General features: G+C 44.3%; 1 protein-coding gene across 2 annotated transcripts in view; it reads right to left on the bottom strand.

Annotated features, from left to right (window-relative positions):
- The window catches only part of hrob (homologous recombination factor with OB-fold), a 28,929-nt gene extending 24,745 nt beyond the window's left edge, over positions 1–4,184 (bottom strand). For both annotated transcript variants that reach the window (XM_055657298.1, XM_055657299.1), the window contains exon 1: positions 4,033–4,184. In XM_055657298.1, the coding sequence (XP_055513273.1) occupies positions 4,033–4,035 (3 nt within the window). In that variant the 5' untranslated portion in view covers positions 4,036–4,184. The remainder of the gene's footprint in view (positions 1–4,032) is intronic.
- Between the last annotated feature and the right edge of the window lie 8,938 nt (positions 4,185–13,122).

The following is a 13,122-nucleotide window of genomic DNA, read 5'->3' as shown; positions in this document are numbered from 1 at the left end:
GCTTGGCGACGTCATATTTTTGAGTCAGACCACAGATTAGCCCGCCCTTCTATTCGGGCAACTACTGCACTGGTGGCAGCCAAATTTGTGTGGCATGGGCTACATAAGCAAGTCGGTTCCTGGGCCAGGGCCTGCGTCCCCTGCCAAACATCCAAAGTCCAAAGCCACGTGAGAGCACCTCTGCCGTCCCACAACACCGTTTCGACCACATCCACGTCGATCTTGTAGGCCCCCTAACGTCGTCTCGAGGTGTCACCCACCTGCTTACCATTGTGGACCAGTTCACGCGATGGCCCAAGGCCGTTTCACTCACTGATACCTCAGCCGCGACTTGTGCACATGCCCTCACAGCTTGTTTCGATTGTTTGTTGCTTGTTTCGATGTTCCAGTGGACATCTCATCGGACTGTGTGCCCTAGTTCACCTCTGCACTGTGGTCGGCCATGGGCCAACTGCTCTGCACTCAGCTGCATCACACCACGGCTTACCACCCTCAGTCCAACAGTCTGGTGGAACGGTTCCACCGGCACCTGAAATCCTCCTTGAAGGCACGCCTCACGGTCCACGATTGATTGGACAAATTACCGTGGGTTTTGTTGGGGATCTGCACCGCCCAAAAAGAGGATTTGGCCCCGTCATCGGCCGAGTTGGTGTATGGCTCCCCGCTCATAGTACCCGGTGATTTCATTCCAGCGGCACATGGGCAGCAGAAACCCCGTTCATCTGTGCTGGTGCGTCTTCGCGAGCAGGTGGGCAAGCTTGCCCCTGTCCCAACCTCTAGCCACGGATTTGCTCTTTCCATGTCCCGTCTGCTCTCAAGGACTGACAATTTGTTTTTATTCGCAGGGACTTGCACCGGACTCCGCTGCAGCACCCTTACGAGGGTCCCTTCCGGGTATTGCAACTGGGCATCGCGACTTTCGTTCTGGACATCGGGAGCCAGCAGGAGGTCTTTTCGGTGGCCCATCTTAAACCTGCTCATCTCGTTATCTATCGCCTGGTGCTGGTGGCCCAGCCCCGCCGTAGAGGTCGTCCGCCAGCCCTCCCGCCCCCACCTTTGCCTACGCCTGTTGCGCCTTTGCTCACAGGTCCTGTGTCCACGCAGTCTGGCGGCCTTATTCGGACACCCGGCCGTTTTCTTTCCTCTGATTCTGGGGAGGTCATGTAGCTGCACCCAGTGGTTAAGCTATGTTATGCAGAACCCTCGTCAGAAGTCGGGACTGTCATGTGACAGGGTTTTTTGCGAGGCTTTTAGAGTTTGGAGGTGTGTTCAGTAGCTAGCAGTTTTCGCAGCAATAAGATCTTAAAAAACGTTTTCTCTCGACTAAGCGCGTGTAGTTTAAATGCCGTTTTGTTAATTAAACTATTTACTCTACACTTTTATATTTTTGCAATAACAAACATAAAATACATTTATTTTTAAAAATCTTGAAAGAAAAATGACTTTTGAGTTTCTGAAACTCTCTTGTCCCTAACATCCTTTCTTCCATTGACACAATAATATTTCTAACGGATTTCTATAACACAGGGTTTCCTAGTAGCACAGCTGTTGTGTCATAGAAACTTAGAGGAAACATAGAAAAATAGGTGCCATAGCAGAACTGCCTGTACCAGCCACTCCACATCTAGCTACATCACTAAGTTATTGAAGTAGTTACAACATATGCATCTAGCTGACAATGTGGAAAATTGCCTAGGTACATCACATCCAAAGAAACAGTACATGGTTTACCCGAGCAGTACATTTACTTTCAAACATCACAGCTAAGTACTGGAAGGTACTGTTAACAGATATATCAAGTGGAAACCCTCACCAAATAACCTGCTCACAGATACAAGATAAAAAATGTTGGATACCCCCAATAGGTGAAGAAGTGAAGAAGGGTTAGTAGGAAGGGGTTGTTTCTCATAGTGATGAGACCAATAAATAAGTGGCATACAAAACAGTTGTAATGTTCTAGGAAACATTCCCTGCCTAGAACATTAAAACTGTTAATGTTTCTCGTTCCACAGATGTTGCCCAAACTGCTGAGTGTTTCCAGCATTTTTAGTTATTATTTTGAGCATCTGTACAATTTTTGATTTCCATCTGGGCACAATTACCCAAGTTTGGTTTTGCTAGGACAACTTGATTCGGGAAATCAATTTGTCCAATTCTTCATCAGGGCCAGGTTTAAATCTTGGAACCCTTGACCCAATAACATGAGGGAAGTACTTTCAGCAGAAGGATTGCAGTGATTCAAAGCAGTGGGTCAATACTACGTTCTCAGTTAGTTTGGCTTGCCAATAAATGCTGGCCATGCCCACAATATCAGATCATAAATTAATGGGGAAATAATTATCATAATTTAATCTAAATTAATTGTAGCTTCATAATTAAATGATTCACAGGAAAAGACGTAGGTGGTCAAGTGGTGTGAAATTGAAGAAGAGAAATCAAGCTACTAGATGCAAATTAACAGTGTTAACGGTATTTCTTGTGATATTTAGTTATAACTATATTACTTAACAATATAACACTAATTGGATCCTGTGTTGCCTGGGATTTCTTTCATGGAAATGACTATGGACAAATTATTTACAACTAGAACAATGAATGATGAATCAACTCTAATGAGTCACCTGCTCCAGCAGAGCAGAGAATAAAATAAGATTTACAATACAGATGTAACACATCTAACCCACTGGGCTGGGCTGATTGAAAATCTGTACCTGCGAGTATCAGCTCTTCATGTACATAATGAGATGAGAGTTTGTCTTTACCACCTTTTTTAAGCAGCAAGTTCCAGAAGACTTTCAATTATAAATTGGTGTAAAACTGTCTTCATCTCCTCTCATCCTTTCATCAATTACTTTAAGACGCTAATTGTCTATTGGCTCTCCACTAGGAGGAACATTTGCTTCCTATTTACTTTATCTATGTGCCTCATTTTCATACACCTCAGCTAAGTATCACAACAGCTTCTGTACAATTTTTTGTCAACTCCCAATTTCTATTTTACCTCGGAGTCACGTGAGTGACTACGTGAAGAACCCCGCCAGGACGCATGCGTGTCATATCGCTACACGCATTGCGAAACAGTCATGATTCGCCCCCGCACCGGCCAGATCTACACCACGGCCGGGCGGTAAGGCAAAGCAAAAATCTGACAGTCGTTGACTCCGATGAGTCCGACTTTCAGCAGCCGCGAGAGGCCAGTGACTGAGAGCATTGGAGCCGGTTGGAGCGGCTTAGGGAGCAGCCGCGAGCGGCCGGTGACCGAGAGCATTGGAGCCGGTTTGACCGAGAGCATTGGACCCTCATATTCCGCCTGGGGACCTTGCGTCCGGATGGCATTAACATTGAATTCTCCCAATTTTGCTAGCCCTTGCTGTCTCCTCCCCTTCCTTAACCCTCTAGCTGTCTCCTCCCACCCTCCCATCCGCCCGCCCTCGGGCTCCTCCTCCTCCCCTTTTCCTTCCTTCTCCCCCCCCCACTCCCCATCAGTCTGAAGAAGGGTTTCGGCTCGAAACGTCACCTATTTCCTTCGCTCCATAGATGCTGCTGCACCCGCTGAGTTTCTCCAGCAATTTTGTGTACCTTCGATCTTCCAGCATCTGCAGTTCCTTCTTGAACACCACCTGACGAGCTTGTTTGTTATTCTGGAGAATGTTCAGGCTTGCTATGTGCTTGCACAATGTCTTCAGGTGTTCGAGTTTGACTGGACGTTTACTTCTTCCCCTGGTCCCTGAAGTACTCTTCCTCTTAGCTGGAGTTCAATTTACTCAAAGAAGATAGAGACAAAATGCTGGAGCAACTCAGTGGGTCAGACAGTATCTCTGGAGAGAATGGGTGACATTTCTGGTCGAGACCCTTCTTCAGACTGAGTCAGGGAGAGGGAGACACAGAGATAAGGAGGGGACAAGGTGAAAACGACAGGTGAAAGCAGACGATTTACTCCACAACACTTGGCTCAGAAACACGCCTTGCTCGGGACACCTGGGGCCGAGAACAACCATATGCACAATCCTGCCGTTTCATGATGTCTCTTACCATTGTCCTGTCGCTCTCCAAGATGCGGGGAGGTGAGCCAGCGGCAATGATTCCTGAGCCAGGCCCAGGCCCGGCCCGCGGCCGCTCCGCCGTCTTGTCGTTGAAAGTTGCCGCCGTGACGTTCCCGCCCCCACAATCCCGCGCGGCTCAAGCTCCTCGTAGCAACCGGCCGCAGCGGCCCTTAGCAACCAGGCCTGCCCCCTTACTCCAGCGGATCTAGGGCAAGATGCTTACTCCAGAAGAGCTAGGAAAAGATGCTGGAGAAACTCAGTGGGGCAGGCAGCACCTCTGGAGAGAAGGAATGGGTGACGTTTCGGGTCGAGACCCTTCTTCAGGCTGAGAGTCAGGGGAGAGGGAGACACAGAGATAAGGAAGGGTAAGGTGTGAAAATGAGATCAAAAGGCATACAGTTCAAGGCAAATGTAGAATAGATCATTGTTAGACACAAAAAGCTGAAGTAACTCAGCGGGTCAGACAGCATCTCTGGAGAAAAGGAATAGGTGACGTTTTGGGGGCTTTTCTCCAGAGGTGCTGACTGACCCGCTGAGTTATTCCAGCCTTGTATCTGCGGCTTAAACCAGCATCTGCAGTTCCTTCCTACATAGTTCATTGTTAGCTCATAGAAGGTGGCATCGAAGCATTCAGAGATGACATTTGATTAGGGGGACAGTCAGACTGGTTGGAGAACTGGGAAAGGGAGGGATGGAGAGAGAGGAAGAAAAGACAGCGTTACTTATAGTTAGAAAAGTCAATATTCATACTGCTGGGGTATAAGCTGCCCAAGCGAAATATGAGGTGCTGTTCCTCCAATTTGCGCTGGGCTGACAGTGGAGGACAGCAAATGGCAAAGAGGAGCAAGCCATTGTAAATAGCAGGTCCTGAAATAAGCTTCAACTCATTCATTCATTCAATCATGCATTCATCCATTCATAAAGAAACTGCAGCCTGCTAACATGTGAGTGCATCTTAAACCCTTCAAGATATATTTTTTATTTGCTCTATATCAAGAGTCAAGAGTAGAAACAAGGAACTGCAGGTGCAGGTTTACCAAGAAATGACAAAATGCATGAGTAATTCCTGGAGAACATGGATAGATGACTTGTCGGGTCAGGACCCTTCTTCAGACTATGAATGTTCAATTTTCATATGCACTGGGTCCAGGATAATGACATTTTTATTTGTTGCAGCTATACGGGCACATTTAACACAATAACGCAACAAAAAAAATGTACAATAAAATATCAGTTATTCAAGGTAAACTAAATGATGATAGGGTAAGCCAAACTGCATGGTGTAAGATTAGCAGTGTAATTTCCACTGTAGTTTGCTTCTAAGGTAAGTGATTGCAGGTCAATTCAAGATCCAGGCTTTGTTCGACCCACCTCTCTTACTGCTTTCCCTCCCCTACTCCTATTAGTCAGAATAAGGGTCCCGACCTGAAATGTGGTCTGTCTATTCCCTCCAGACCTGCAGCCTGACCCGCTGAGTTCCTTCAGCACTTTGTGTTTTGCTCAAGATTCCAGCATTGATTGTTTGATACTTTATTATCACATGTGATATGTCACAGCGAAATTGTTTTGCATACCATATACAAAGTATGCAAAGAGTCACCACCTATAGGGCTCTGACAAAGTGACAAAATATTCCATGTAGTCCCCAATGGTCTCTCTTTGTTCTCCCCCACCGAGAACGTGCCGACCTGCGATCCCCGCACATTAACACTATCCTACACACAATTTACATTCATACCAAGCCAATTAGCTTGCATACCTGTATGTCTTTGGAGTTTGGGAGAAAACCGAAGATCTTGGAAAAAATCCACGCGGTCACGGGGAGAACATTCAAATTCCGTACAGCCTTCCTCACTCCTCGACAGCTCACCTCACTCTTCAACGGCCCACCTCACTCTTGGCAGTCCACCTCGCAGTCCAATCGCCTACCCCACTCTCCGATGACCCACCTCACTCTTGGCGGTTGCCTGCGGCTCCAATTCTAAAGTGCAATTTCTTGTGTCCCCATTTTATTGCTTCACTCAGAAATCTCCTCAAATTATACTTTGAAGAAGTTGTCTCTCCAATAGAGTTATGTGAGACCCTCTCTTTCTGCATGCCATCTGTGATTCCTGTTGTTTGACCATGTTCTGACCTGGACTCACTATGACAACCATGCATGTTTCCTCAGCACTGCATACTTTACCATCTTTTAGCCACCGATCAGTTGCAATGCTTTATCCCGTCTCCCACATCTCTTTTCCACCTTTCTCCCCCATACTCCTATGTCAGAAGAAGGGCCTCAACCCAAAATAATCTATCCCTTCTCTCTGCAGATGCTGCCTGACCCACTGAGGTTTGTGTTTTGATGGGGAAAAGCTATTCATGAACCAGGCAATAAGGATTCTCTGGCACATGTGCCTTCTTCCTGATATTCGCGACAAGATGCGAGCAAGGCCAGGGAGATGTGGATACTTAATTATTTGTAGGATCTTTAATTAAACTTCCTGAATGTTACAGAAGCTAAATTGGGAATGGCCGGCAAACATACACTGGAAAACAATTCACAATTAACCCATTTCTAGTTGCTGGATGTACACCTTACGCAGTGTTTATGCTCATATTTTAGTGTACTGCAAGTGGTAATATGGCATTAGTTGCGGGCATTTTGATGTCGTACTGGAGCTGCTTAATAGAGAAGCAAGTACCTGTATAGTCATTGTGGCAGGCCCTCCATGGTTTGTGCAGGCCCTCCTGGGTTTGTTTAATGGATTAAATATGTATGGATCAAGGATCTGGCACAGAATTAATACATGTATTGCTTTCAGGATACTATATGCAATGACCACCACGTGACCATATTACCATATATTGCCAGACCAGTTGTATTCTCAGAGTGGACTCCTTTCTGCTTATGTCGTCTTGTAGAATGTATGTGCTGCACAAAAAGTACTATGATTGTATTCATTGACACGTAATGTTATTGGGAAGCAGCATTTCTCCAGCTGCCTTCTGCTCGCTGTCAAAGGAGAATTTTTGGATATTGTGCATGTAAAGACATTAGAAATACTTTTCCAAGTTAGGAATAAAAGCCTTCCTGTTAGTATTCAAAACAATTTTAAATAAAGAGAAGGACATTATAATTTAAGAGGGTTGTGTATTTTTGAAACATGTAAAGTGAGAACCAATGTAAAATATAGATGGGTCTCAGTTTTGGGAGTCAAATTATGGAATGGGCTTAGTGATGAGTTGAAATTTTGTAGCTCTCTGTCGAGTTTCAAAAAAGCCTTAAAATGTAAAATAATTAAGGATTATAATGTAAAATAAGTAAGGATTACAATTTAGAGTAAATTTTATTTTTTTTCTTTCCTTTGTAATGCAGATATTCTGGGTTATCTTATGGATTGTATAGGATAGGCAAAAATAAGCTTTGTGGCTTCAGCCTATTCCTTTTTCGGTCATTGATTATGTGAACGTTGTGTGAAATGGATACAGTGTTGGTTCATATTCACACAGATTGTAAAGTTTTGTTCTTTTTAATGTATGACCGAAATAAACTATTCATATTCATAGAATACTATTAATTCTTCTCATTTGCAGCCGAAAACAGCTTGCTGCAATTGGAGGTGTTGAGGAAATCTTCTGCTGCAAATTGGAAAAAGCCAGAAGTTGTAAAGTTCATGGCCATGATCTTAAAATTCACTGCAAAACTATTCTATAATTGCTTTGTGGCCGAGTTGTAGAATATTTAAATCAGCAACTCTTTACTGAAGTAGAACCACTTCTTAAGGTGAACATTGAACAAATGCTTCATTGAAGCCCTTGTGGAGAGGACTTGCTGGCAGCACTTTTGTCCATGTTCCTCACTCTTTTTTCAGCTTGTTTGTGCTCTGTTCTTTATACTATGTTGTATTGATGGCAACAGTATTTGTGTTTGGGAGAAGCAATGTTTTACTAAAGCTTTGGAATGAAGGTAAATTCATTTTTTTTAACAAATATCACACATATTAACTTCACTAACAGTAATAAGATCTGGAAATATCAAACAATGCCTACTTTAATCAGCACTTGGTACAAATGCAATGGCAAATATTATCTTAACATTAGATTATTTAAATTGAGAGTGTCAACACACTGTTGAGTTCTAGATTGCCAACATGAGTATCAAGTAAGCTTTGCACAATGATAAACGTCAGTCTCCACAGCTTTCAAGAACAGTGGAAGGACTGCAGCATTAGCATGCTTCACCATATGATAACTAATGTGATTGAAACAACACGCGTGCACCAAAACTATGAGAGCTATGCAGATAGTTAGCAGTCACAGTTGCATTGAGTCTGGTAGAGTGAGCAGTGCCAAAATGGCCACCATACTAATTCTAATCAGTGAATCTGCTCTCTTATATTGGAGGCTGATTCAATAGGGATACGATAGTCCTAATCTTTCTTTTTTAAAAAGAGCTCCAAAAATAGTAGTTAGAAAAGTTGATGAGAGTATAAGTAATGTTGATGCAAGCCAGACCTTATGTATAAGCTCTGTATATGTATAAGCTCATGTCTTTTCAAGATTTTTCATCACAGTAATGAAATCAATCAATTTAACAATAATCATGTATTTATTTTGTGCCTTCAACATAGTGAAATATTGCAAGACACTTAAGTGAGAATTATTGTAATGAGCCAACTCGAAAACACATCAAGATACAGCACATGTTTATTAAATCTACTTACATCAAGGATCTGCAGACATTACATCTCCGAGCTGCAACTCATACTAACTAGCGTAGGCAAGCTCTTAATAATATGAAGCACATAACAGGCGGAGTCACTACTAACAAGCACTATAATTGGCTAGTATGAAATAACCAATGTACATCTTTCCTTGTAGAAACAAAAGAAGTATCGGTGGCTAAGCAATATAGGTGGAATGTTAATAATACATTTGCAAAATTACACAAAATTGCCATAACCAACGGGTGGCCTGCAAACCCGTCCGGCCCATGTGCGGTATGAGTTCGCCTCACCTCCTTTTACTGGAGAAGATACCGGGGAGGGAAATGGGGAAATGACCGGTGAGACGACAGGCAGGGAGGGTGACGAGATAGGCGAGCTAGTCGGCAAACGCCGCGGGGAGACCGCAGTGGAAATGATAGGTGTCAGTGGGGACGCGGGACCGACTGTGCGAGGTTATTAGAAACACGAGATCAGGATATGGAGTCGCAGGACTCGGTTCCTTCACAGGAAGGATATGTTGACGGTTGCGTCAGTAGATGACTCCATCCGCTTCGACCAGATAAGAGTGCGACTCTTTGGCAGGGCCATGGATGTGGCCCAGACGTGCATATCCCTCGTTTCCCTGGAAACGGACCATTTGTCCACGTGCGAGATTTGTCGAAGTGTTTCTGCGTGTCACGTTTGAATTGTAGTTGCTTCTGATTTGCAGGCGGGGAATGAACTTGTGGCTCAAAAGCTGCTGGGACACAGGCAGAGGAGCATGGGTTTGGCGAGACATCAGTTGTTGGGCTGGAGAGCCCAGTATGGGATCCCGTGCAATATTCCTAAGGTTGAGCAAGTCCAGGTACACGACTGATTTGGCAAGGTATGACCGCTCCATGAGTTGTTTTGCACTTCGGACTGTGCGTTCGGCGAGTCCGTTGGAATGTGGGACCTCAGGGCTGCTGGTGATATGTTGAAAGTCCCATCGTTTTGCAAAGTTTTTAAAAGTTTGGCTGGTGAACTGTCTGCCGTTATCGGACTGGATACGTGCAGGAGAGCCATGCACGGAGAGGTGACGCTGCAACTCCTCGATAACTGCTTCAAATCAATTATGAACCAGCCTGAGTAAGAGTCAACAAGAACCAGACAGTGTTTCCCATGTCACTCGAAGATTTCGGTCACTAACGTGGACCACGGGAGAGGAGGGATTGGGTGCGGCAGTAAAGGCTGCTTTTGCTGATGTGGCGTCAGGCTTTTGCAGATGGCGCAAACTTTGTTTTTTTCTCGTATGTATTTGGTCATTCCGGGCCAGTAAAACATGCTTGGCGCCCTTTGGAGGGTTGCCTCCATGACGGGCTGGCCCCTGTGGATGTCGTCAAAGTATTTGTCCAGGAGGGCTGCAGGAACCACTGCCTTGACTATAATTCCATCCTGTAATACTTGTTCGTCGTGAACTAGGAATAATGGGCGTATTTCGAGCGGGGTGTTGTGTTGTTTGTCTGGCTAGCCGCGCCGGATGGCTGCAGACAGCAATTGTAAAGTCTCATCAGCAGCCGTGTGTTTTGCTAGGCTGCTCAAACAATCAGTTGGCACAAACAAAACACTTCATTACTGAGAATTGGTCCCGTTCAGAATGTTGTTTTTCGTTAGTTTTGCACGGGGCTCTGGATAGGTGTCTGCTATGTGCATGTCTTTGCCTTTCTTATAGATGATGTTGAAATCAAACCGCTGCAGTTGCATCATCATTCGCTGTAGTCGTGCTGGGGCAGCGTGGATGGGTTTGTTCAAAATGGTGACCAGCGGCTGGTGGTCAGTCTCGATAGTCACAGACTTATCAAAGATAAAGTCCTTGAATTTAGTGCAGGCGAAAACCACTGCGAGCAGTTCCTTTTCGATCTGGGCGTAACGCTGTTGAGTGTCAGTTAGCGTGCGGGAGGCATACGCAAAGGGCTTGAAACGGCTTTGGAGTTACTGGACCATGCAGCGGATACCAGGACCATGCAGTGACCTTGTGTGTCAATTCTCGCAGCGGGGCAGATATTAGGTATGTTACAAAACCTACCTGAATCGTCATTGGGAATCTGCCCTCAGCCATGTCCGCGATTTTGGCGCTGTTTGGAGGGGGCGGGTTTAAAACGCGATTTTTACTAGGCTGTTCTAATCGCAGATGTTCAGCCTAGTAAATCATTAACGAAAAATCGCTGCAAGACCTGGTCGCAAAAGGTATTATTAGTTTTATAGGCCTCGAATAATAGTTATAATAATTTTAAAATTACTGTCTCATTCCGCAACCTCTCGCAGCCCCAGGGTTTTATAAAGCAAACAATTAAAGGTATGTACCTTATTTTTACATTAAATGGGGCATATATATAACCCTGTATATCAAATTATCTATAACGAATAGTTCATTTTGGGCTTTTTATATCCCGCAGTATTTTTCTCGGCATTTGAGGGCACTAATCCAGCGCGATGTCAACGTTCTAAACCAGCGCGTTCCACATGAACCCACTAGAAAGCCGATTTAAATGGGCATTTATTTACAGCAATTGAACACTAAATTCCTTCCATTTGGCCTATAAATTAATGTAAATTAGATATAAAAATCATGTTATATTGTGAATTATTTGTGAATAATCTTTGGACACTTAGGTTATTTAAAAATGTTAATCTTTCCTTAAGAAATGGGCTTTTGACTATCCAAGATCACAGCTTTTTTGTAATGTCCATTGAAAATCAATAGGGAACCAGATGCTAATTTCCGAGTATGAAAATGGCCATAACTTTTTTAATACTTGAGATATGAAAGTGAATTTGGTGTCAAATTAAACTTATTGTTATGCTTTATCTGATGGGATAAATTGCAGACTTGATTTTTTAAATCTCAAAATTTTGTAACATTGCTACAGATATGTCGCTGAGGTTGGGAATACATTTCCCCAGGTAGTTGACCATTCTGAGGAACCTTTGTAAACTCACAACGTCAGTAGGAACAGGCATTTCGTTGATAGCTGCAGCTTTCTATGGGTCTGGTCTGAGACCATCACTTGTGAAAACATGTCCGACATAAGTAACCTCTTGAACTCAAAACCTACACTTCAGGGGATTGAGTTTGAGCTGAATGTCTTTGGCACGGTCAAGTACTTTCCTCAGATTGGTGTCATGTTCAGCCAGATTGCATCCAGAGACGAGAGTATCATCAACAATGATGGTGCATGGGTACTCTGCAAACAATTGTTCCATAGTGCGCTGGAAAACTTCGCTGGCGGAGTTGATGCCAAAGGGCATTCTCAGAAATTTGTATTGGCCAAAGAGGGTGCCGAACGTAGTGAGATTGGACGAGTCTGGGTCCAGTGGAATCTGCCAAAACTAGCTTTTGTCATCCAGAACTGAGAATACTGCTGCGTTGCCCATCTGGGCAGCAACTTCTTCTGTCGTTCGCATTGGGTAATGCGGGCATTTGATGGCAGTGTTAAGGTCTCTGGGATTGATGCAGATACGATCTCCTTGCTTTTCTTTGTTGCAACCACCATGATGGAACCCAGTCAGACAGGTCAGTAACTTCAGTAATAACACCCATGGAAACCATGTTCATTGTGTATTCTGTCACGCACGGCATAGGGAACACGATCTGGCGCTCGGAACCACAGGAGTAACTTTGGGATCAACAGCAATGTGGTATTTGATAGGCAACTTGCCAAGCTCATCGTTAACAGTTACTCTCTCAATACAAAGAACTGTTTGAGTGGGCCCGTCAGCTAGACAGAGTTTATGAACAGCGTGGCCAAAGTAAACCAGGCCTAGACCACGCATTGATACCAAGCAAAGTCTCTGAATCTCCCTCAACAATATAAAACTGTAAGGTATGGGTCTGTTCATCTATGGTGCACCTTAAATCAGCATGTCCAAGTGGGTGTAGAACTTCTACCCCGTAAGCCAGAAACGTTGCGGAGGCCTTATCAATATGTTCAGCAGTATGAATTTTTTAAAACTCTTAATGAGATGATGTTGCATTTGGCGCCAGTATCAACCTTAGCGATCAAAGGCCTGTTATTCACAAACATGGTTACCTCAGGGTCAAGTTGCTCATTAGATGAAGGGAGATGAGAGTGGATGGCAGAACTGGTATCTTTCCTCTCTGAGAGCGGAGTGGGGAATGACAAGTCATTATCAGTTAGCTCATGTTGAAGCAGGTGCAGGCTCCTTGAAGCTTCAGGAGTCACTCGGGAATGGCAGCACCGAGCAAAGTGGTTAATTTCTTGCAGAAATTAAGGCTTTCCCATAGGCAACACAGAATTGACGATCTGTAGCATGGAAATAGTTGCAATTTTGACAACAAACAGCAGATTCGGTGTGGGGGTTGCGAGAGGAGAAGTCTGTAAGATTGA

The sequence above is a fragment of the Leucoraja erinacea genome, chromosome 27 (assembly GCF_028641065.1).
Source record: "Leucoraja erinacea ecotype New England chromosome 27, Leri_hhj_1, whole genome shotgun sequence".
Taxonomy (NCBI): domain Eukaryota; kingdom Metazoa; phylum Chordata; class Chondrichthyes; order Rajiformes; family Rajidae; genus Leucoraja; species Leucoraja erinaceus.
The sequence above is the reverse complement of the archived record's forward strand: the minus strand, read 5'-3'. Positions and strand labels throughout refer to the sequence as shown.